This window comes from Cherax quadricarinatus, chromosome 66 (genome assembly GCF_038502225.1).
Source record: "Cherax quadricarinatus isolate ZL_2023a chromosome 66, ASM3850222v1, whole genome shotgun sequence".
Classification (NCBI taxonomy): Eukaryota; Metazoa; Arthropoda; class Malacostraca; order Decapoda; family Parastacidae; genus Cherax; species Cherax quadricarinatus.
In genome coordinates, this window is record NC_091357.1 from 15429911 (window position 1) to 15456338 (window position 26428).

General features: G+C 45.9%; 1 protein-coding gene across 1 annotated transcript; it reads left to right on the forward strand.

The window, feature by feature from the left end:
- The first annotated feature begins 624 nt into the window (after positions 1-624).
- Positions 625-26109, forward strand: LOC128704114 (serine-rich adhesin for platelets-like). Its single transcript, XM_053799152.2, has 3 exons — positions 625-929; positions 21762-22115; positions 23052-26109. Exons 2-3 carry the CDS (start codon positions 22084-22086, stop codon positions 24151-24153), a joined length of 1134 nt encoding a protein of 377 aa, XP_053655127.1. The 5' UTR covers positions 625-929; positions 21762-22083; the 3' UTR covers positions 24154-26109.
- The last annotated feature ends 319 nt before the right edge of the window (positions 26110-26428 follow it).

Genomic DNA, 26428 nt, shown 5'->3' on the forward strand with positions numbered 1-26428 from the left:
AGCCAGTTACCGCGAGTTCAATCCCCATCTGTACCCTATTTTTGCTTGAAATCGTCTCATTACGATTTCGTGAGTAATGTAAACAATATATTAGACAAATTCAGATTATTATTACACCTTCATGTATGTTGTAATCCTTTGTCTCTTTTATTTCCATTTTGCTTTGTGTTTTAATCTCCCCTCGTGTTGGGAAGGGGGGATAAAAACACTGGACAACAGCACCACCAGTAATCCCATGATCAAGGTGAGGATCACAATAAAAAGAGAAATATTGATCAGTGTTTAGGGATGAATCACTCGCCTAACAAGTGCCAATTAACATTTAAAAATGTAGGCGTGTGTGCCACCTACAACCCAGTTAATTGCTCTAATTTTCCACCCCTTTGAGCTCAACGCTGCAGATAATGACATTAATATACATATATCAAATATTATATATATATATATATATATATATATATATATATATATATATATATATATATATATATATATATATATATATATTACTAAACTGCGGCAAGCCAGGACTCGACCCTACGGACCTTGTGTCGCCTCCAGACAGCACAATGTACGCATCACCTTACCACTAGGCCAGCGATCCTACAGCGATCATTTATAAGCTTGTTTCTTTCTAGGTCCTCCACCACTCTCCTGCCGTTAATATCAATGACTCTGCATACTACACACGTCAGTGACACAAGTCTGTAGTTTAATGCCTCGTGTCCGTCTCCTTAAAAATTGGGACTACATTTGCCATCTTCCATACCTCAGGTAGTTGTCCAGTTTCAATGGATGTGTTGAAGATTTTTGTTAGTGGCACACATAGCATCTCTGCTCCCTCTCTAAGGACCCACAGAGAGATGTCCTGTCCCACCGCCTTTGAAGTATCAAGCTCACATAGCAGCTTCTTCACCTCCTCCTCGATTGTAAGTATTTCATCCAGCACTTGTTGGTGTACCTCCTTATTCTGACGTCCTGGAGTCCTTCCTGTCCCCACTGTAAATACTTCTTTAAACCTCATGTTGAGTTCCTCACAAGTTTCTTGGTCACCTCTCTCTCTCTCTGGTAGTGTCCCTAACATGTTGATGCATGAGATTTTCCAGTACCACATCCATCATCTTGGCTCTCCGTGTTTCGAGACTCCATGGGGCTCCAGGTTTTCCCAGTCAGTCTCCTTGTGATTGAAATCACCCATAACTTTGGTCTACCCATGTGAGCTCTTCTGGCCACCTCGGCTAGTGTGTCCACCATTGCTCTGTTGCTCTCTTTGTATTCTTCTCTCGGCCTCCTGCATTTCTGTGGCAGGTTGTACATCACTGCAATTACCACCTTAGGGCCTCCAGACTGAATTGTTCCTACTATGTAGTCCCTTTCGTCCATTCCATCCATTTCCTCAAATCCCCACCGGTTTTTAATGAACAGTGTAACTCCTCTTCCCCCTCTGCTCCCTCTATCTTTCCTCAGAATCTGATATCCGTGTGGAAAGATTGCATTTGTTATCATCCCTGTGAGTTTCGTTTCTGTGAGTGCTATTATGTCTGGGGATGTCTCCTTGATTCTTTCATGCCACTCCTTGCATTTATTTGTTATTCCTTCTACATTTGTATACAAAACCTTCAAATTCTTTTCTAAAACTGTGGTCTGGGGATGGGGTACATTGGGGTCGGGGAAGCGCGAGACTTGACGATTAACTATGGGGGTTGCTGTGAAGGTAGAGTTTGTAATGAAGTGGGTGGGGGCATTGGGCACGGCATGTGGGTTTTGGGTTAGAATGTTTGGTTGCATTGGGGTTGTCGGGGTTAGGGGGTTTCTGTGTGTGTGTGTGTGTGTGTACTCACCTAGTTGTACTCACCTAGTTGAGGTTGCAGGGGTCGAGTCCAAGCTCCTGGCCCCGCCTCTTCACTGGTCGCTACTAGGTCACTCTCCCTGAACCATGAGCTTTATCGTACCTCTGCTTAAAGCTATGTATGGATCCTTCCTCCACTACATCGCTTCCCAAACTATTCCACTTCCTGACTACTCTGTGGCTGAAGAAATACTTCCTAACATCCCTTTGATTCATCTGTGTCTTCAGCTTCCAACTGTGTCCCCTTGTTGCTGTGTCCAATCTCTGGAACATCCTGTCTTTGTCCACCTTGTCAATTCCTCTCAGTATTTTGTAAGTCGTTATCATGTCCCCCCTATCTCTCCTGTCCTCCAGTGTCGTCAGGTTGATTTCCCTTAACCTCTCCTCATAGGACATACCTCTTAACTCTGGGACCAGTCTTGTTGCAAACCTTTGCACTTTCTCTAGTTTCTTTACATGCTTGGCTAGGTGTGGGTTCCAAACTGGTGCCGCATACTCCAATATGGGCCTAACGTACACGGTGTACAGGGTCCTGAACGGACCCTGTCGGAATGCTGTTCTGAGGTTTGCCAGGCGCCCATATGCTGCAGCAGTTATTTGGTTGATGTGCGCTTCAGGAGATGTGCCTGGTGTTATACTCACCCCAAGATCTTTTTCCTTGAGTGATGTTTGTAGTCTCTGGCCCCCTAGACTGTACTCCGTCTGCGGTCTTCTTTGCCCTTCCCCAATCCTCATGACTTTGCACTTGGTGGGATTGAACTCCAGGAGCCAGTTGCTGGACCAGGTCTGCAGCCTATCCAGATCCCTTTGTAGTTCTGCCTGGTCTTCGATCGACTGAACTCTTCTCATCAACTTCACGTCATCTGCAAACAGGGACACCTCGGAGTTTATTCCTTCCGTCATGTCGTTCACAAATACCAGAAACAGCACTGGTCCTAGGACTGACCCCTGTGGGACCCCGCTGGTCACATGTGCCCACTCTGACACCTCGCCACGTACCATTACTCGCTGCTGTCTTCCTGACAAGTATTCCCTGATCCATTGCAGTGCCTTCCCTGTTATCCCTGCTTGGTCCTCCAGTTTTTGCACTAATCTCTTGTGTGGTACTGTATCAAACGCCTTCTTGCAGTCCAAGAAAATGCAATCCACCCACCCCTCTCTCTCTTGTCTTACTGCTGTCACCATGTCATAGAACTCCAGTAGGTTTGTGACACAGGATTTCCCGTCTCTGAAACCATGTTGTCTGCTGGTGATGAGATCATTCCTTTCTAGATGTTCCACCATTCTTCTCCTGATAATCTTCTCCATGATTTTGCATACTATACATGTCAGTGACACTGGTCTGTAGTTTAGTGCTTCATGTCTGTCTCCTTTTTTAAAGATTGGGACCACATTTGCTGTCTTCCATGCCTCAGGCAATCTCCCTGTTTTGATAGATGTATTGAATATTGTTGTTAGGGGTACACATAGCGCCTCTGCTCCCTCTCTCAGGACCCATGGAGAGATGTTATCTGGCCCCATTGCCTTTGAGGTATCTAGCTCACTCAGAAGCCTCTTCACTTCTTCCTCAGTTGTGTGTACTGTGTCCAGCACATGGTGGTGTACCCCACCTCTCTGTCTTTCTGGAGCCCCTTCTGTCTCCTCTGTGCACACTTCTTTGAATCTCTTGTTGAGTTCCTCACATACTTCACGGTCATTTCTTGTTGTCTCTCCTCCTTCCTTCCTTAGCCTGATTACCTGGTCCTTGACGGTTGTTTTCTTCCTGATGTGGCTGTATAACAGCTTTGGGTCAGATTTGGCTTTTGCTGCTATGTCGTTTTCATATTGATGCTGGGCCTCCCTTCTTATCTGTGCATATTCGTTTCTGGCTCTACGACTGTTCACCTTATTCTCCTGGGTCCTTTGCCTTCTATATTTCTTCCATTCCCTAGCACACTTGGTTTTTGCCTCCTTGCATCTTTGGGTGAACCATGGGCTCATCCTGGCTTTTTCATTATTCCTGTTACCCTTGGGTATAAACCTCTCCTCAGCCTCCTTGCACATTGTTGCTACATATTCCATCATCTCATTAACTGGCTTCCCTGCCAGTTCTCTGTCCCACTGAACCTCATTCAGGAAGTTCCTCATTCCTGTGTAGTCCCCTTTCCTGTAGTTTGGTTTCATTTGTCCTGGCCTTCCTGCTTCCCCCTCCACTTGTAGCTCTACTGTGTATTCGAGGCTCAAAACCACATGATCGCTGGCCCCAAGGGGTCTTTCATATGTGATGTCCTCAATATCTGCACTACTCAAGGTGAATACTAAGTCCAGTCTCGCTGGTTCATCCTCTCCTCTCTCTCTTGTAGTGTCCCTTACGTGTTGGTACATGAAGTTTTCCAATACCACCTCCATCATCTTAGCCCTCCATGTATCTTGGCCCCCATGTGGCTCCAAGTTCTCCCAGTCGATCTCCTTGTGGTTAAAGTCACCCATGATCAGTAGCTTTGCCCTGCATGCATGAGCTCTTCTGGCCACTGCAGCCAGTGTGTCAACCATCGCTCTATTGCTCTCGTCATACTCTTACCTTGGCCTCCTGCTGTTCTGTGGTGGGTTATACATCACTGCAATTATCACCTTGGGACCACCAGAGTGAAGCGTTCCCGCTATGTAATCACTTTCTTCTCCGCTGTCTCCTCTCTCCAGCTCATCAAAATTCCATCGGTGTTTGATCAGCAATGCCACTCCTCCACCCCCCCTGTTCCTTCTGTCTTTTCTCAGGATCTGGTATCCCACTGGAAAGATGGCATCTGTTATCATACCTGTAAGCTTGGTTTCTGTGATCGCTATGATGTCTGGTGATGCCTCTTTGACTCTTTCGTGCCACTCCTCCCACTTGTTTGTTATTCCATCAGCGTTTGTGTACCATATCTTCAGTTTCCTTTCCAACACTGTGGTTTGGGGGGCCTGTGGGGGTGGGAGACCTGGTAGCATACTGTGGGATTCTATGGTTGGGGTTGGGTGGAAGCTGTGGGTATGGATTGTATTGTGTGTTGGGATGGTGTGATAGGTTGTGGGGTTCTGAGGATAGTTGTGTGTGTGCTTGCCCTTGCTGCTCTGTTCTGCTCTGACTGACCTCTGCTGGTTCCATCCTTGTCTCCTTTCCTAGCTCCTTTCGCTTTTTTGTCCTCTCCCTCAGCTGCTGTCTCTCTGTTCGTGTTCTGTCTCTGTTTAGGAACACCTTCTTGTACTCTTCCGAGCTTTTCAACCGTGGTTTCTCTTGGAGGATCCTGTTCCGCACTGCTTCTGTCCTGAGAATCAGCTTGATCGGTCGGTTTCTCCCCTTCAAGTACCCCCCTATTCTCTGAAAATTTACAATCTCATCCATGTCTTCTCCCCTTATTTCCGTGATGATTTTCTCAATCTCCTTTCTTTCTTCCTGCCGTCTTTCAGTGTGTGTCCTTTCCTCTCTCTCCCGAAGCCCATGGATAATCACTGATTTTGCCCTTTCCTCCTCCCATTGCCTCTCCCTCTGCGACTCTGGTTCCTGTCTGTATGTGGTCATTTTCTCCCTTGATTTTTCCATTGGCTCTTGGTAGCATGGTTGTGCCTCAGCATTCAACCTATCTCCCTCTTTATCTGCACCCATCTGCTCTTCCCTTTCACTCCCTGGCCCTTCTTTGCAGGCTGATATGACCTTAGCATAATTCAAATCTCCTTCCTTCCTGTTCAGCCTCTCAGCTTCGTATGGTATGTCTTCTCTGGTTACTACCCCTGAGACTTGCTTCAGCCTGTTTACCTCAAATTCTAGAACCTTTACCCTGGCTACTGCAGTTTCGACTTGTGCCTCCCAATTCTTCGTCTCCTTCTCCAACCTCTTTTCCCATTTCACAGAGAGCTCTTTCTCCATTTTTTTCAGAAAGCTCTCCTAATTTTCTCTCCCATTCTTGCTCTATCCTTTTCCACTGTTCCTCCATCCTTTCCTCCCTACCAGTACCATTGTCATCTGTTCCCTGATTCCTGCGAGTCCCAACCATTTTTTTTTTTTAGTGAAAGAGAGAGAGAAAGAAAAAAAAGAAAAAGGGGGAGAGAGTAAGAGGGAGAGAGAGAAGGGGAGCCTAGAAGGAGGGGAAAAGAAGGGTAAAAAGGGGGGAGAAAGTGAGAGAGAGGGAAAAGGTAAGAGAGAGGGGGGAGTGACAAGGGAGGAGAGAGAGAAAAGAAGAGGAAGAGAGAGAGGGAGATGGAGAGAGAGAGAGGAAGAGAGAGAAAGTGAGAGGAAGAGAGAGAGGAAGAGAAAGAGGATGAGAGAAAGGGAGAGATAGATAGAGAGAGAGAGAGAGAGAGAGAGAGAGAGAGATAGAGGAGGGAGAGAGATGGGGGGAAAGGAAGGGTTATAGTGTCACTTCACAGGAAGGTGTGAAATCCTGTATATATGTGTGTTTGTGTGTGTGTGTGTACTCACCTAGTTGTACTCACCTAGTTGAGGTTGCAGGGGTCGAGTCCGAGCTCCTGGCCCCGCCTCTTCACTGATCGCTACTAGGTCACTCTCCCTGAGCCGTGAGCTTTATCATACCTCTGCTTAAAGCTATGTGTGTGTGTGTGTGTGTGTGTGTGCTACAGCTATTCAATTGCCTAACAGCAGAGTTGTTCTCACCAAGTGTGTGTGGATATGTTTATGTAAATAGTGTTTATTTCCCACGTATGTACTACATATGTATTGTATATGTACCCAATCTCTTGGTTCCCACTGTACTCTTATGCGTTTAAAATTACGTTCAAAAATAAATACACTAGGCTTCGCCTACATGCCGCTACCTCTAAATTCTATTATATACCAGTAAATGCTGCTTATTCTAATTCTGATAGCTCGAGGAGAGTGACCCCCAATTCCAGCTAGAGACAGGTACTATTGACCCCATGCAACTCAAACTAGGTGAATATTACTTGCGGCTGGCAGTGGAGTAACGTTGCAGGTCTGTCCTGTCCCAGAAGTTGAAGAAGTTTGATGCTTCTCGGTAATTTTTCCACTAACTTCCTGTATGCACTATAGTCTCTAGCTCTTCTAATTTTTTCACTCACTCACTGTATTTACTGACACATCTATACATATCTCTTATCTCCCTGGTCTTGAGTCGCACTTATTCTTCAAAATACCCCACTGCGTTATTATGGCAACACTATATAGGCCTGACACAACCGTTCACCCTTCCAACGGCCCCCACTAAACACTCAGCCACTAATTTCCTTCGTTTTCTTTTCTGTGATCACTTATATTTCCTTTTTATCGGGGCTTAAGTGATTATATGCACTCTTATGCGTGCACACACCTATATCCCACACTCTATTCCTTATGGCACAGTCAGAAATTACCACCAAAACACGAGCTCAAACCGCGTGACTCCTCCACGTGTGTGTGTGTGTGTGTGTGTGTGTGTGTGTGTGTGTGTGTGTGTGTGTGTGTGTGTGTGTGTGTGTTTGTGTGTGTGTGCGTGTGTGTACGTGTGTGTACGTGTGTGCGTAAATAATAAAGTTCTTTATTATCACTATTTTATTGAAACGAATTATGAAGCGAAAGAAAAATGTGACGACGAGTATTTAAAAATGAGAGCGGAAAGAGAGAGAGAGAGAGAGAGAGAGAGAGAGAGAGAGAGAGAGAGAGAGAGAGAGAGAGAGAGAGAGAGAGAGAGAGAGAGAGAGAGAGAGAGAGAGAGAGAGGTGCTTCAATGGGGGTCGCGTCCTCACGTTAAGGAGAAGTAGAAATGTATTTTTGATGTGACTGACTCAAGTGTTTATTATGTGAAGAAAACCAAGCTCTAGTTGCTCCTGTGAAAAGAAAACGAGGAGCAGGTAAGTTCTGAATAGAAAATGAGGAGTAGGTGAGTTCTGAATAGAAAACGAGATGAGTTCTGCACAGAAAACGACGAGCATGTAAGTTCTGCATAGAAAACGAGTAGATGGGTTCTGTATAGAAAGCGAGGAACAGGTGAATTTGCATAGAAAACGAGGTAAAAACTATCTTATAAATCTAAAGTCAAAATGTTTGAACATAGATCATTAACAAGTATTGTCACTGCAGTCTAATCACCTCGTTCAATAGTTAAAATTTTATTTTGTAAACAATATTTAAATATTTTAATATGATGATAACTGTTCCATTGATTAGATTGCAGAGATGCAACACGATCAGCTGTTCCAGTGATTAACACGATCAGCTGTTCCAGTGATTAACACGATCAGCTGTTCCAGTGATTAACACGATCAGCTGTTCCAGTGATTAACATGATCAGCTGTTCCATTTATAAACATGATCAGCTGTTCCATTGATAAAGACGATCAGCTGTTCCGGTGATAAACATGATCAGCTGTTCCAGTGATTAACATGATCAGCTGTTCCAGTGATTAACATGATCAGCTGTTCCAGTGATTAACATGATCAGCTGTTCCAGTGATTAACATGATCAGCTGTTCCAGTGATTAACATGATCAGCTGTTCCAGTGATTAACATGATCAGCTGTTCCAGTGATAAACATGATCAGCTGTTCCAATGATAAACATGATCAGCTGTTCCACTGATAAACACGATCAGCTGTTCCACTGATAAACATGATCAGCTGTTCCAGTGATAAACATGATCAGCTGTTCCACTGATAAACACGATCAGCTGTTCCACTGATAAACATGATCAGCTGTTCCAGTGATAAACATGATCAGCTGTTCCACTGATAAACATGATCAGCTGTTCCAGTGATAAACACGATCAGCTGTTCCAGTGATAAACATGATCAGCTGTTCCAGTGATAAACATGATCAGCTGTTCCAGTGATAAACATGATCAGCTGTTCCAGTGATAAACATGATCAGCTGTTCCACTGATAAACACGATCAGCTGTTCCACTGATAAACATGATCAGCTGGTCCAGTGATAAACATGATCAGCTGTTCCACTGATAAACACGATCAGCTGTTCCAGTGATAAACATGATCAGCTGTTCCAGTGATAAACATGATCAGCTGTTCCACTGATAAACACGATCAGCTGTTCCACTGATAAACATGATCAGCTGTTCCAGTGATAAACATGATCAGCTGTTCCACTGATAAACATGATCAGCTGTTCCAGTGATAAACACGATCAGCTGTTCCAGTGATAAACATGATCAGCTGTTCCAGTGATAAACATGATCAGCTGTTCCAGTGATAAACATGATCAGCTGTTCCAGTGATAAACATGATCAGCTGTTCCAGTGATAAACATGATCAGCTGTTCCAGTGATATACATGATCAGCTGTTCCAGTGATAAACATGATCAGCTGTTCCAGTGATAAACATGATCAGCTGTTCCAGTGATAAACATGATCAGCTGTTCCAGTGATAAACATGATCAGCTGTTCCAATGATAAGCATGATCAGCTGTTCCACTGATAAACACAATCAGCTGTTCCACTGATAAACACGATCAAAAACAATATACTCAGATCACAACATAATTGAGGTTCAGACATGTATGCGCGGAGCCCCAGACCGACATAATGAGATTAGTCACGAGGGAGCATTCACCAAATTCAACTTCAATAACAAAAACATAAAGTGGGACCAAGTAAACCAAATCCTAACTGATATAAGCTGGGAAGATATACTAAGCAACACAGACCCCAACTTATGCCTTGAACAGATTAACTCGGTGGCGCTCGAAGTATGCACAAGGCTTATTCCTCTAAGAAAAAGGAGGAGTAGATATAAAATAGAAAGGGACAGGCGTTCCCTTTACAGGCGACGGAAAAGAATAACAGAGCGGCTAAAAGAGGTCAATATATCTGAAAGGCGTAGGGAGACACTGGTCAGAGAAATAGCAAGCATCGAACTTGAGCTAAAGGAATCTTATAGGAGTCAGGAATCGCGGGAAGAACTAAAAGCCATAAATGAAATCGAAAGAAACCCAAAGTATTTCTTCTCCTATGCCAAATCAAAGTCGAGAACAATGTCCAGTATTGGGCCCCTACTTAAACAAGATGGGTCCTACACAGATGACAGCAAGGAAATGAGTGAGCTACTCAAGTCCCAATATGACTCAGTTTTTAGCAAGCCGCTAACCAGACTGAGAGTCGAAGATCAAAATGATTTTTTTATGAGAGAGCCACAGAATTTGGTTAACACAAGCCTATCTGATGTTATCCTGACGCCAAATGACTTCGAACAGGCGATAAATGACATGCCCATGCACTCTGCCCCAGGGCCAGACTCATGGAACTCCGTGTTCGTCAAGAACTGCAAGAAGCCCCTATCACGAGCTTTTACCATCCTATGGAGAGGGAGCATGGACACGGGGGTCGTCCCACAGTTACTAAAAACAACAGACATAGCCCCACTCCACAAAGGGGGCAGTAAAGCAACAGCAAAGAACTACAGACCGATAGCACTAACATCCCATATCATAAAAATCTTTGAAAGGGTCCTAAGAAGCAAGATCACCACCCATCTAGAAACCCATCAATTACACAACCCAGGGCAACATGGGTTTAGAACAGGTCGCTCCTGTCTGTCTCAACTATTGGATCACTACGACAAGGTCCTAGATGCACTAGAAGACAAAAAGAATGCAGGTGTAATATATACAGACTTTGCAAAAGCCTTCGACAAGTGTGACCATGGCGTAATAGCGCACAAAATGCGTGCTAAAGGAATAACGGGAAAAGTCGGTAGATGGATCTATAATTTCCTCACTAACAGAACACAGAGAGTAGTAGTCAACAGAGTAAAATCCGAGGCAGCTACGGTGAAAAGCTCTGTTCCACAAGGCAGAGTACTCGCTCCCATCTTGTTCCTCATCCTCATATCTGACATAGACAAGGATGTCAGCCACAGCACCGTGTCTTCCTTTGCAGATGACACCCGAATCTGCATGACAGTGTCTTCTATTGCAGACACTGCAAGGCTCCAGGCGGACATCAACCAAATCTTTCAATGGGCTGCAGAAAACAATATGAAGTTCAACGATGAGAAATTTCAATTACTCAGATATGGCAAACACGAGGAAATTAAATCTTCATCAGAGTACAAAACAAATTCTGGCCACAAAATAGAGCGAAACACCAACGTCAAAGACCTGGGAGTGATTATGTCGGAGGATCTCACCTTCAAGGATCATAACATTGTATCAATCGCATCTGCTAGAAAAATGACAGGATGGATAATGAGAACCTTCAAAACTAGGGAGGCCAAGCCCATGATGACACTCTTCAGGTCACTTGTTCTATCTAGGCTGGAATATTGCTGCACACTAACAGCACCTTTCAAGGCAGGTGAAATTGCTGACCTAGAAAATGTACAGAGAACCTTCACGGCGCGCATAACGGAGATAAAACACCTCAATTACTGGGAGCGCTTGAGGTTCCTGAACCTGTATTCCCTGGAACGCAGGCGGGAGAGATACATGATTATATACACCTGGAAAATCCTAGAGGGACTAGTACCGAACTTGCACACGAAAATCACTCACTACGAAAGCAAAAGACTTGGCAGACGATGCAACATCCCCCCAATGAAAAGCAGGGGTGTCACTAGCACGTTAAGAGACCATACAATAAGTGTCAGAGGCCCGAGACTGTTCAACTGCCTCCCAGCATACATAAGGGGGATTACCAACAGACCCCTGGCAGTCTTCAAGCTGGCACTGGACAAGCACCTAAAGTCGGTTCCTAATCAGCCGGGCTGTGGCTCGTACGTTGGTTTGCAATCAGCCAACAGTAACAGCCTGGTTGATCAGGCTCTGATCCACCAGGAGGCCTGGTCACAGACCGGGCCGCGGGGGCGTTGACCCCCGGAACTCTCTCCAGGTAAACTCCAGATAAACACGATCAGCTGTTCCACTGATAAACACGATCAGCTGTTCCATTGATAAACACGATCAGCTGTTCCACTGAAAACACGATCAGCTGTTCCATTGATAAACACGATCAGCTGTTCCATTGATAAACACGATCAGCTGGTCCAGTGATAAACACGATCAGCTGTTCCACTGATAAACACGATCAGCTGTTCCATTGATAAACACGATCAGCTGTTCCACTGATAACACGATCAGCTGTTCCATTGATAAACACGATCAGCTGTTCCACTGATAACACGATCAGCTGTTCCACTGATAAACACGATCAGCTGTTCCACTGATAAACACGATCAGCTGTTCCACTGATAACACGATCAGCTGTTCCACTGATAAACACAATCAGCTGTTCCACTGATAAACTCGATCAGCTGTTCCACTGATAAACACAATCAGCTGTTACGTTAAACATCAGCTGGAGAACATTGGCACTGATGTAGCCTGTCGTAGAGAGAGAGAGAGAGAGAGAGAGAGAGAGAGAGAGAGAGAGAGAGAGAGAGAGAGAACATCCTATCCTCCACCACTATGCCACACACAATGGGAGGTTCTTAACTTAACAATGAAACATAGGCTGGATGAAAACTTATGTCATTTGCCTGTAAACTGCGCGAGAGTGAGACTTATGGTTGGTCTTACTGCTGCCTCCTCCACTGCCTCTGAGAGCCACCATTACTGTAGCATTGTCGACAAGAAAGTCCTCATTCTATTATAAATTTGTTAAAAATGATATGAAATGGAATTCCCACATAAGAGTCGATTGTTACGTCTTTTGAAAGAGACGAGTGTGAGATGGGAGTCCGGGGCTACCGGCAGTAGTTTCTCCATGGTGGAGAAAAGTGCTTTCTAAAGAGTGCTTTTCTAGAGAGTACTTTCTAGGATGCTTTCTAAAGAGTGCATTCTCTTTTTTCTATGCTTCTCATTCCAGTCGCTGGTGAATTTCATCTGGAGCAGCAGTCTATTCTCCAGCTTAAGAAATATGAATCTATTAAACCATAGCTAAATTACTAACCAGAGAATTGAAATCTATGTTCCTTCCCCAGGTACTACTGAGGTACAGGTGAGGGTACCTCACTACACATAGTACCTTCCCCAGGTACTACTGAGGTACAGGTGAGGGTGCCTCACTACACACAGTACCTTCCCCCAAGTACTACTGAGGTACAGGTGAGGGTTCCTCACTACACACAGTACCTTCCCCAGGTACTCATGAGGTACAGGTGAGGGTGCCTCACTACACACAGTACCTTCCCCAGGTACTCATGAGGTACAGGTGAGGGTGCCTCACTACACACAGTACCTTCCCCAGGTACTCATGAGGTACAGGTGAGGGTGCCTCACTACACACAGTACCTTCCCCAGGTACTCATGAGGTACAGGTGAGGGTACCTCACTACACACAGTACCTTCCCCAGGTACTCATGAGGTACAGGTGAGAGCACCTCACTACACACAGTACCTTCCCCAGGTACTCATGAGGTACAGGTGAGGGTACCTCACTACACACAGTACCTTCCCCAGGTACTCATGAGGTACAGGTGAGAGCACCTCACTACACACAGTGCCTTCCCCAGGTACTCATGAGGTACAGGTGAGGGTACCTCACTACACACAGTACCTTCCCCAGGTACTCATGAGGTACAGGTGAGAGCACCTCACTACACACAGTACCTTCCCCAGGTACTCATGAGGTACAGGTGAGGGTGCCTCACTACACACAGTACCTTCCCCAGGTACTCATGAGGTACAGGTGAGGGTACCTCACTACACACAGTACCTTCCCCAGGTACTCATGAGGTACAGGTGAGAGCACCTCACTACACACAGTACCTTCCCCAGGTACTCATGAGGTACAGGTGAGGGTACCTCACTACACACAGTACCTTCCCCAGGTACTCATGAGGTACAGGTGAGAGCACCTCACTACACACAGTACCTTCCCCAGGTACTCATGAGGTACAGGTGAGAGCACCTCACTACACAGTACCTTCCCCAGGTACTCATGAGGTACAGGTGAGGGTACCTCACTACACACAGTACCTTCCCCAGGTACTCATGAGGTACAGGTGAGAGCACCTCACTACACACAGTACCTTCCCCAGGTACTCATGAGGTACAGTTGAGGGTGCCTCACTACACACAGTACCTTCCCCAGGTACTCATGAGGTACAGGTGAGAGCACCTCACTACACACAGTACCTTCCCCAGGTACTCATGAGGTACAGGTGAGGGTACCTCACTACACACAGTACCTTCCCCAGGTACTCATGAGGTACAGGTGAGAGCACCTCACTACACACAGTACCTTCCCCAGGTACTCATGAGGTACAGGTGAGAGCACCTCACTACACACAGTACCTTCCCCAGGTACTCATGAGGTACAGGTGAGAGCACCTCACTACACACAGTACCTTCCCCAGGTACTCATGAGGTACAGGTGAGAGCACCTCACTACACACAGTACCTTCCCCAGGTACTCATGAGGTACAGGTGAGAGCACCTCACTACACACAGTACCTTCCCCAGGTACTCATGAGGTACAGGTGAGAGCACCTCACTACACACAGTACCTTCCCCAGGTACTCATGAGGTACAGGTGAGAGCACCTCACTACACACAGTACCTTCCCCAGGTACTCATGAGGTACAGGTGAGAGCACCTCACTACACACAGTACCTTCCCCAGGTACTCATGAGGTACAGGTGAGGGTACCTCACTACACACAGTACCTTCCCCAGGTACTCATGAGGTACAGGTGAGAGCACCTCACTACACACAGTACCTTCCCCAGGTACTCATGAGGTACAGGTGAGAGCACCTCACTACACACAGTACCTTCCCCAGGTACTCATGAGGTACAGGTGAGAGCACCTCACTACACACAGTACCTTCCCCAGGTACTCATGAGGTACAGGTGAGAGCACCTCACTACACACAGTACCTTCCCCAGGTACTCATGAGGTACAGGTGAGGGTACCTCACTACACACAGTACCTTCCCCAGGTACTCATGAGGTACAGGTGAGAGCACCTCACTACACACAGTACCTTCCCCAGGTACTCATGAGGTACAGGTGAGGGTACCTCACTACACACAGTACCTTCCCCAGGTACTCATGAGGTACAGGTGAGAGCACCTCACTACACACAGTACCTTCCCCAGGTACTCATGAGGTACAGGTGAGAGCACCTCACTACACACAGTACCTTCCCTTGGTACTCATGAGGTACAGGTGAGAGCACCTCACCACACACAGTACCTTCCCCAGGTACTCATGAGGTACAGGTGAGGGTACCTCACTACACACAGTACCTTCCCCAGGTACTCATGAGGTACAGGTGAGAGCACCTCACTACACACAGTACCTTCCCCAGGTACTCATGAGGTACAGGTGAGGGTGCCTCACTACACACAGTACCTTCCCCAGGTACTCATGAGGTACAGGTGAGAGCACCTCACTACACACAGTACCTTCCCCAGGTACTCATGAGGTACAGGTGAGAGCACCTCACTACACACAGTACCTTCCCCAGGTACTCATGAGGTACAGGTGAGAGCACCTCACTACACACAGTACCTTCCCCAGGTACTCATGAGGTACAGGTGAGGGTACCTCACTACACACAGTACCTTCCCCAGGTACTCATGAGGTACAGGTGAGGGTACCTCACTACACACAGTACCTTCCCCAGGTACTCATGAGGTACAGGTGAGGGTACCTCACTACACACAGTACCTTCCCCAGGTACTCATGAGGTACAGGTGAGGGTACCTCACTACACACAGTACCTTCCCCAGGTACTCATGAGGTACAGGTGAGAGCACCTCACTACACACAGTACCTTCCCCAGGTACTCATGAGGTACAGGTGAGGGTACCTCACTACACACAGTACCTTCCCCAGGTACTCATGAGGTACAGGTGAGAGCACCTCACTACACACAGTACCTTCCCCAGGTACTCATGAGGTACAGGTGAGGGTACCTCACTACACACAGTACCTTCCCCAGGTACTCATGAGGTACAGGTGAGAGCACCTCACTACACACAGTACCTTCCCCAGGTACTCATGAGGTACAGGTGAGGGTACCTCACTACACACAGTACCTTCCCCAGGTACTCATGAGGTACAGGTGAGGGTACCTCACTACACACAGTACCTTCCCCAGGTACTCATGAGGTACAGGTGAGAGCACCTCACTACACACAGTACCTTCCCCAGGTACTCATGAGGTACAGGTGAGGGTACCTCACTACACACAGTACCTTCCCCAGGTACTCATGAGGTACAGGTGAGGGTGCCTCACTACACACAGTACCTTCCCCAGGTACTCATGAGGTACAGGTGAGGGTGCCTCACTACACACAGTACCTTCCCCAGGTACTCATGAGGTACAGGTGAGGGTGCCTCACTACACACAGTACCTTCCCCAGGTACTCATGAGGTACAGGTGAGAGCACCTCACTACACACAGTACCTTCCCCAGGTACTCATGAGGTACAGGTGAGAGCACCTCACTACACACAGTACCTTCCCCAGGTACTCATGAGGTACAGGTGAGGGTACCTCACTACACACAGTACCTTCCCCAGGTACTCATGAGGTACAGGTGAGGGTACCTCACTACACACAGTACCTTCCCCAGGTACTCATGAGGTACAGGTGAGAGCACCTCACTACACACAGTACCTTCCCCAGGTACTCATGAGGTACAGGTGAGGGTACCTCACTACACACAGTACCTTCCCCAGGTACTCATGAGGTACAGGTGAGGGTACCTCACTACACACAGTACCTTCCCCAGGTACTCATGAGGTACAGGTGAGAGCACCTCACTACACACAGTACCTTCCCCAGGTACTCATGAGGTACAGGTGAGGGTGCCTCACTACACACAGTACCTTCCCCAGGTACTCATGAGGTACAGGTGAGGGTACCTCACTACACACAGTACCTTCCCCAGGTCCTCATGAGGTACAGGTGAGGGTGCCTCACTACACACAGTACCTTCCCCAGGTACTCATGAGGTACAGGTGAGGGTACCTCACTACACACAGTACCTTCCCCAGGTACTCATGAGGTACAGGTGAGAGTACCTCACTACACACAGTACCTTCCCCAGGTACTCATGAGGTACAGGTGAGAGCACCTCACTACACACAGTACCTTCCCCAGGTACTCATGAGGTACAGGTGAGGGTGCCTCACTACAAACACAACGTGACAACAGATGAGTTAATTGCTACTTTTTAACTCTACAAATTGGAATAAGATGAAAAATCAAGTGGATACTTAATGAAGGAGGTAAGTCACTTACAGCTCTCTGGGAACACTTAAAGTGGACACTTAATGAAGGAGGTAAGTCACTTACAGCTCTCTGGGAACACTTAAAGTGGACACTTAATGAAGGAGGTAAGTCACTTACAGCTCTCTGGGAACACTTAAAGTGGACACTTAATGAAGGAGGTAAGTCACTTACAGCTCTCTGGGAACACTTAAAGTGGATACTTAATGAAGGAGGTAAGTCACTTACAGCTCTCTGGGAACACTTAAAGTGGATTAATGAAGGAGGTAAGTCGCTTACAGCTCTCTGGGAACACTTAAAGTGGACACTTAATGAAGGAGGTAAGTCACTTACAGCTCTCTGGGACACTTAAAGTGGATACTTAATGAAGGAGGTAAGTCACTTACAGCTCTCTGGGAACACTTAAAGTGGATACTTAATGAAGGAGGTAAGTCACTTACAGCTCTCTGGGAACACTTAAAGTGGATACTTAATGAAGGGAAAGTGCTCCACTCACCACCTAGAAAAAAAGGTTTTATAATTGTTCTTGTTCCTTGCCTTCTAATTTTTTCATGGGATTAAGTAGGGTCAATTGCTGGCAAATTTTCAAAGAACCTTGACCTTGGCTGTAATATACCCATGTCTTTGACCTAAGCTGTGATATACCCATGACCAGTTTCGAGAGTTTCCACCCTAGCAGCTCCAACGACGCATCCATCACAGCCTGGTTGATCTATCAACTGGCAGAGGTGGTGATCCAATTTCCTCTTGCAAACTTCTACACCCATTCCTGCAACATTTCTGACATCTGCTGGTAGCTGGTTGAATGGTCTGGAATGTTGACACAGTGATTTATTGTGCCCTTGGCGCCTCTGCTTTTCAACTGGTCTGTTTTATACGCTTGTCCTCATGTCTTACTCAAGGTCTCAAGTATCTTCCCCATATATATTACCAGGTATGTCTCTACGTTCCAGAGTACAATACATTCTCAGTCCTCTGAGACGTTCCCAGTTATTGCCTCTGCGGACAGTGAACGATCTTTCTCTTTACTGTCTCTGAATGAACTAAGAGACTCTTTCAGTATGTAAATATTAAAGATAAAGCCGGCCCAGGAGGTGGAACTACATTAAAAAAAAACACGTTTAAAAATCAGAAATATACTTGGAAAGAGTTGATTTCAATATGATATAAACTCCTTTGCCAAAAACGAGATGCTCGTTTTACTGCGGTATGTTTGTACTGTCCAGTCCTCATACACCCCAGTGTACTGCAAGCATCTTTTGACATGAAAATTGTTTTATACAACTCCTTGTTTACAGCAAACACTGACATCATAATCAGGAAGTGAGTTTAGAGACGCATTCCGGATAAATTGGGGCGAGTGTTTGGTATACCTCCAGCTGATGTTTGTAAACAAGGTTTAGTGTATACAAGAAGACTCACCTGTCAGAAGTATGCACAGTTAATGGACAAGACATAATTGCAACGTTTGGGCATATTGTCGAAACGTTTCGCCTTCTCTGCAGGCTTCTTCAGTCGAATACAGTAGTGAGGTCAAGATGATGTGATCAGTCCCTCATGCTGTAAGCACCTATTTATGTTTTCATGAGATAGATTCAGGGCTCTTGGGCCCACCTTTTCTCTAGTCGCTACTAGATCCACTCTCTCCCTGCTCCTGTCTGTGTGTGAATTTAGTTATCACATACAGCGATGAATGACCTTCAGGTGCTAGCAGTGTAAATTATTCACATACTTCCTTCACAAGAAGGTATGACGTCATGTTGACCAGCTCAGAGCTGCCACATCCTAAGTAAGTGGACATCTATCAAACAAACTAATTATTCAAGTGGCATGTACACTAGAGAGGTGTGTATCTCTCAGTGTACATACACTGAGAGGTGTGTATCTTTCAGTGTACATACACTGAGAGGTGTGTATCTCTCAGTGTACATACACTGAGAGGTGTGTATCTCTCAGTGTACATACACTGAGAGGTGTGTATCTCTCAGTGTACATACACTGAGAGGTGTGTATCTCTCAGTGTACATACACTGAGAGGTGTGTATATATATACCAAGGTATAAAGTTATCACTGGTGGTATCAGTCACAAGCATCTTTAATAACCCCTCCTCTTCCCTGGATCAAACCTGCTTAATAACCCCTCCTCTTCCCTGGATCAAACCTGCTTAATAACCCCTCCTCTTCCCTGGATAAAAACCTGCTTAATAACCCCTCCTCTTCCCTGGATCAAACCTGCTTAATAACCCCTCCTCTTCCCTGGGTCAAACCTGCTTAATAACCCCTCCTCTTCCCTGGATCAAACCTGCTTAATAACCCCTCCTCTTCCCTGGATCAAACCTGCTTAATAACCCCTCCTCTTCCCTGGATCAAACCTGCTTAATAACCCCTCCTCTTCCCTGGATCAAACCTGCTTAATAACCCCTCCTCTTCCCTGGATCAAACCTGCTTAATAACCCCTCCTCTTCCCTGGATCAAACCTGCTTAACAACCCCTCCTCTTCCCTGGATCAAACCTGCTTACCTCCCACTTCCCAGACGCCTCCCCATAACCAAGAGAATAACAAAAGCCAAAATAAATTAATCAAAATAAACTGAACAAAAGCAAGTTGAACGAAATAATTTAGACAAAATATATAAAGTTTGAAAGACGGGAGAATGAAGGAGATTGTTGTCAACTATAAATATTCTATAATGTGGCAAGGGGGAAGATCCCCCCTTCTATATAATACCCCACTCTCCTAAGCCCCCCACCCATTTCTGTTAATGGGTCGTTGGGAATGAAAAAAGGAAAACTGAACAAGAGTTCTCCATCTGTGTGAAGCAACGGGGGGTGGCGCCCCCTCCCCATGTTGAAGTGTGTGTGTGAAGCAACGGGGAGTGGCGCCCCCTTCCAGTGTTGAAGTGTGTATGTGTGTGAAGCAACGGGGGTGGCGCCCCCTTCCAGTGTTGAAGTGTGTATGTGTGTGAAGCAACGGGGGTGGCGCCCCCTTCCAGTGTTGAAGTATGTGTGTGAAACAACAAGGGGTGGCGCCCCCTTCCAGTATTGAAGTGTATGTGTGTGTGTGTGTGAAACAACAAGGGGTGGCGCCCCCTTCCAGTATTGAAGTGTATGTGTGTGAAGCAAGGAGGGGTGGCGCCCCCTCCCAGTGTTGAAGTGTGTGTGTGTGTGTGTGTGAAGCAACGAGGGGTGGCGCCCCCTCCCAGTGTTGAAGTGTGTGTGGCATACTGACCACTGTAGAAAAGGAGAGAAGCAGAAAGGAGAGATAAAGCAGCAAGGAGAATAAGGGAGAAAGAACGTACGAAACATAAACATTAAAACACACACATACACACACAAAGAGACCTGGACAGACTGGACACCTGGTCTAGCAACTGGCTTCTCGAATTTAACCCCGTCAAATGCACAGTCATGAAGATCGGGGAAGGGCACAGAAGACCACAGACGGAGTATAGGCTAGGTAGCCAAAGACTGCAAACCTCCCTCAAGGAGAAAGATCTTGGGGTGAGTATAACACCGAGCATGTCTCCGGAAGCACACATTAACCAGATAACTGCTGCAGCATATGGGCGCCTGGCAAACCTGAGAACAGCGTTCCGATACCTTAGTAAGGAATCGTTCAAGACACTGTACACCGTGTGCGTCAGGCCCATACTGGAGTATGCAGCACCTGTTTGGAACCCGCACTTGATCAAGCACGTCAAGAATTTAGAGAAAGTGCAAAGGTTTGCGACAAGGTTAGTTCCAGAGCTAAGGGGAATGTCCTATGAAGAAAGGTTAAGGGAAATCGGCCTGACGACACTGGAGGACAGGAGGGTCAGGAGAGACATGATAACGACATATAAAATACTGCGCGGAATAGACAGGGTGGACAAAGACAGGATGTTCCAGGGAGGAGACACAGAAACAAGAGGTCACAACTGGAAGTTGAAGAGTCAGATGAGTCAAAGGGATGTTAGAAAGTATTTCTTCAGTCATAGAGTAGTCAGGCCGTGGAATAGCCTAGAAAGTGACGTAGTGGAGGCAGGAACCATACATAGTTTTAAGAAGAGGTTTGATAAAGCTCATGGAGCAGGGAGAGAGAGGACCTAGTAGCAACCAGTGAAGAGGCGGGGCCAAGAGCTAGGACTCGACTCCTGCAACCACAAATAGGTGAGTACACACACACACACACACACACACAAACAAACACACACACACACACAAACAAACACACACACACGGGTCACAGGTATCAAACTGGTAACCAGTCTGCAAGCCACCTGTCCATAACGACTTGGCCAAGTAGTTCACACGATAACTAACTACATAATATATTACAGTAAGCGGGCAATTGAAGGCAGTAATGACCCAGGTAGCACCAGACTTGCTCCATTATGTCCTCTATGAATGACACGCACTATGTCCCAAGATTCCTTAATTGTAAACCAACTAGGTCTAATTGTTTTGATAAATCAACCGTTTTAATCACGTGTTTAAACAAATCAGCTGTTTTAATCACTTGTTCAGAGAGATCAACTGTTTTAATCACGTGTTTAAACATCAGTTGTATAATCGCTTAAGATAGATCAGTTGTTTCTATGCTATGTTTTGTTAAATCAGCTGATTTTAGTCACTTTGTTTGGGCAACTCAGCTGTTGTTCCTCAGTTTTAAAGCAGTTGTTTTAGCTGACCTTTTTTTAAATTAGCTGTCTTTTACTCACTGTTTTGGTAAAAAAAAAAAACTTACGTTTGTAATTGCATTTTCTTTGTAGGCAATGTTGGAGGCACCATGTATGTAGTGCCGCCTGTGTTTTATACAGTGCCGTTACCTACCACCGTCACCCACTAGGTGGTCAGACCCTCCCTCCCCTACACCACTGTAGCTGGGGAAGGTGGGACACTACCGTGGTAGGTGGTACGCTTCGATGATAGATGTGACGCTACGGTGATAGATGGGACGCTACGGTGATACATGGGACGCTACGGTGATGCATGGGACGCTACGGTGATAGATGGGACGCTACGGTGATACATGGGACGCTTCGATGATACATGTGACGCTATGGTGACAGTCAGTGGGTAAGAACAAACGCTATGGAAGACACCGTCACCACTATCTCTCCCAGGTATGTACCTCTTCCTCCCACCTACACCTGCGTGTATAAATGAGCACATCTGTTTTTGTCAATTATTATTCAGAATTTGTCTAAATGCTGTAACATTTTATTTTCAATTTAGGAGGCCTGGTCTGATTTCATAAATAGATAGATAGATAGATAGATAGAGAGAGAGAGAGAGAGAGAGAGAGAGAGAGAGAGAGAGAGAGAGAGAGAGAGAGAGAGAGAGAGAGAGAGAGAGAGAGAGAGAGAGAGAGAGGAGAGAGAAAGAGGGGGTGGGAGAGACAGGACAGACAAGACGGGAACAGGGAAAAGAAGAGGGGAGTGGGTAAAGAGAGGGCAAGCAAGAAGAGAGTAATGGGAGAGAGGGAGGGAGGGAGGGAGGGAGGGGGGAGGGAAGGGGAACACCATCACTTCCCATCACGCTTCATTGCTTCCTTTGAAGCGGCCACACGTGTTCTTGCCTCCCCTTCACGCTTCACTGAGGTAAACTGATATACCTACTCGTGTATACCATGTGGTATACCTCTTAGTTTATGTAAGGCAAACTGTTATACTTCATGTATGTATAACAAGTGGTATACCTCTTGATACATAGGTAGTATACCAGCTGTCATGACATAACTGCACCTGTACCATTGTCCATGAGAAAGCACTAAGCCCGTAAGGTTAGGTAAGGTTTGGCAGGAAACAGGACAAATGTATCCTGACACGGGTTTTAGTCACATGATGTCCCCGTAAGGGTCTTCCATCTACTAAGGAATGGGAGAGGCAGGGGTTAATGAGTCACGATCCAAGGAAGGGAAGGGTATCCGCAGTGCCTGGTACTGAGCCCTTCACCGGCACCCTTGACTGAAGTGCTGGTGCAGCTGGGGACGTGTCACTACATAAGTGAGTGCCATGTGAATGCTGACACTGAGATCTCTCTCTTTCTCTCTCTCCCAGGGCCCGTGTGTCGCGCCAGAGGTTGTCAGCGTCACTACGTGATGACCGAACACGTTCCTCCTCATCGTCGTCCTCTTTAAGTTCTTCCTCGTCATCGTCGTCGTGTTCGTCCGTGTCTAAGGTAGCCATCATCACGAGCGTCAACAAAGATGGCGGCTCCACGGATGTCCCTCCCACTGAATGTCCTCCATCTGTTGCCTCCTCTCCTTGCTCTTCTCGATCTTCCTTATTTTCCTCTCCGTCTTCCACTTCCTCCACGTGTGAGGTTAAGAAAGAAGGAGGAGAAAGAGAGAGTGAGGGCCAGCTTAGTACTCTCAGTGTCGAGGAGGAAGAAGAGGAGTCGAGTGCCTCAGGGTCTACAAGTGATGCTGTCACTCAGTCAACATCTGCAGCATCTTACATAAAGCAGGTAGAACCCATCTTCCTGCGGTGTCCTAAGAGAGTCGAAGAAAACCTAGCTGCCTCTCACTCCTTCGTCAGATCCCGTGAGGAAGGAGTAAATCACAGCCTCCTCACATGCTCCTCTCCCACCATCACCAGGCTGGATACTCGCACCACCGCTGGTGATGAACTTCAAGTACGACTCAATGCCATACTTCACTCCAGTCGACGCCTCAGTGACGCATACTGCAGACGCACGCCCACAAGTGTCCCAGGGACGAAATGCTTCGAGGACGTGATGGCCTCGTCATCTCTCTCAGAGTTGTCCTCTTCCTTTCCGCCTTCTTTCTCGAGTGATCACCTGGAAGCTTCAAATTCAGCAGAAAGCTACGAGTCGTGGAGCCTTTATGAGGAGTACTCGAGGCCACACTCGCCCTCGAGCTACGACCCAAGTGGCTACTCAAGCACGGACGCCTGCAGCTCCCTGTATCACGATCGACCGTCCAGTGGTCGGGAGGACCAGTGCTCGAGCCTGTCAGGCAGTCAGGCTGAGTGCCACTTCACTTTCCCAGAGTCCGAGAATGACCTCCAGCGTCCAGACATCCCCCTCTACCCCAGATCCCCTCGTTACTCCATCTTCACTATAAGTGGCACTCTGGCAGACCCCTTTGGTACCAGAGCCAAGTACTCCCTCAGAAGCCTTTCAACGGCGCACTTCTAATGAGGAAGCTCTCTAAGTCTGCGTTTCCACGCGATATTCAAGAGAAGGGGAGATGGGTGCCTTGATGCTGCTGAAGAACTATTATTCCCTTCAGTGGATCAAACCTGATTGCCTTCCATTCCCCAAGCCCTACGAATTTAGCGCTTATTTTATGAATATACTGTATAGAATTTGTGAACTATATAAAAAGTGTGAAGATTTATCGTTACAAAAAACTCGAGATTGATAGTGATGATGTGTCTTTGTGCTAGACTCTTCAGTGTCTGGCACAGACTTGATGAATCAGGGGTTCTGATAAACCGAGAACAAGATATACATCTGGCACCATAGTACCGACACCAGTATTGTCAGGTGGCTGTCCCTGAACAGTGAAAGATTGTGACTTTGTAAATGGTCCAAGTCGGACCGAAACGTTGTCGTAAGCTCCTCTTTCCTATGCGTGGGTTATTTGTGTATTGTTCCAGTCACGGTATTGTGCCTTTTTGTTATCTGTGTACTGAAAGGTCGTCATGTATCAACAAAAGAGAAGACAAATACAAAGTGACTTTTTTGACCGCTGAACGGGTCGTTACTTGACAAGAACTTGTTTCAGGTGACTTTCCTTTGTTTATACATTAACAGCAGAGGCTCTAGTGACACAACACTATTGCTGTGATGGATGACAGGTGCTGCCTGTGGCGGATGACAGGTACTGCCAACAAGCAGAAAGACTGATTTGCGAAATCAGTTGACATGATTATGAACACAGCACTAAACGGAGTGGGATTCAAACCCAAGGCAAACCAGCAAGTCAGTGCACTAGCTGGCTTCCTAGGTGCAGGATGGGCTCTGAATCCCACTCTTGTTCACTGCGAGGTAGTGTATAACTCTGAATCCCACTCTTGTTCACTGCGAGGTAGTCTATAACTCTGAATCCCACTCTTGTTCACTGCGAGGTAGTCTATAACTCTGAATCCCACTCTTGTTCACTGCGAGGTAGTCCATAACTCTGAATCCCACTCTTGTTCACTGCGAGGTAGTCTATAACTCTGAATCCCACTCTTGTTCACTGCGAGGTAGTCCATAACTCTGAATCCCACTCTTGTTCACTGCGAGGTAGTCCATAACTCTGAATCCCACTCTTGTTCACTGCGAGGTAGTCCATAACTCTGAATCCCACTCTTGTTCACTGCGAGGTAGTCTATAACTCTGAATCCCACTCTTGTTCACTGCGAGGTAGTCTATAACTCTGAATCCCACTCTTGTTCACTGCGAAGTAGTCCATAACTCTGAATCCCACTCTTGTTCACTGCGAGGTAGTCTATAACTCTGAATCCCACTCTTGTTCACTGCGAAGTAGTCCATAACTCTGAATCCCACTCTTGTTCAATGCGAAGTAGTCCATAACTCTGAATCCCACTCTTGTTCACTGCGAGGTAGTCTATAACTCTGAATCCCACTCTTGTTCACTGCGAGGTAGTCCATAACTCTGAATCCCACTCTTGTTCACTGCGAGGTAGTCTATAACTCTGAATCCCACTCTTGTTCACTGCGAGGTAGTCCATAACTCTGAATCCCACTCTTGTTCACTGCGAGGTAGTCCACAACTGGATCAAAGTCGTATAACACCCACAAGATGATAAGACACACGGGTGGCACCTAAGTATCTTTATTTAGGCGATGCCTCACCCACCACTGACCTTATTATTAAAGCCCCTGGAGGGCGAAACATCGTTTTAATAATGATAACCATGTGTTGTACATGTGTCAGACTCAGCACGTAGAACGGTAAAGCAGATTATCCTACTACACAATACTACATACAAGATTTGCCAGCCAATATATAAATCCTTTTTCCAGACTAATACATTATAGATTATTAATTCACTGACAGTCTTTAATGTATCATTACTTTTATAGTTAATAACTAATTATCATTACTTTTATAGTTAATAACTAATTATCATTACTTTTATAGTTAATAACTAATTATCATTACTTTTATAGCTAAAAACTAATTATCATTACTTTTATAGTTAAAAACTAATTATCATTACTTTTATAGTTAAAAACTAATTATCATTACTTTTATAGTTAAAAACTAATTATCATTACTTTTATAGTTAAAAACTAATTATCATTACTTTTATAGTTAAAAACTAATTATCATTACTTTTATAGTTAAAAACTAATTATCATTACTTTTATAGTTAATAACTAATTATCATTACTTTTATAGTTAAAAACTAATTATCATTACTTTTATAGTTAAAAACTAATTATCATTACTTTTATA

Bases quoted from the DNA above. Each gene is read 5' to 3' on its own strand.
- LOC128704114 (XM_053799152.2), top strand. From the start codon at position 22,084: ATGGAAGACACCGTCACCACTATCTCTCCCAG. The intron at 22,116-23,051 runs GTATGTACCTCT...TCTCTCTCCCAG, and splicing joins GTCACCACTATCTCTCCCAG to GGCCCGTGTGTCGCGCCAGA.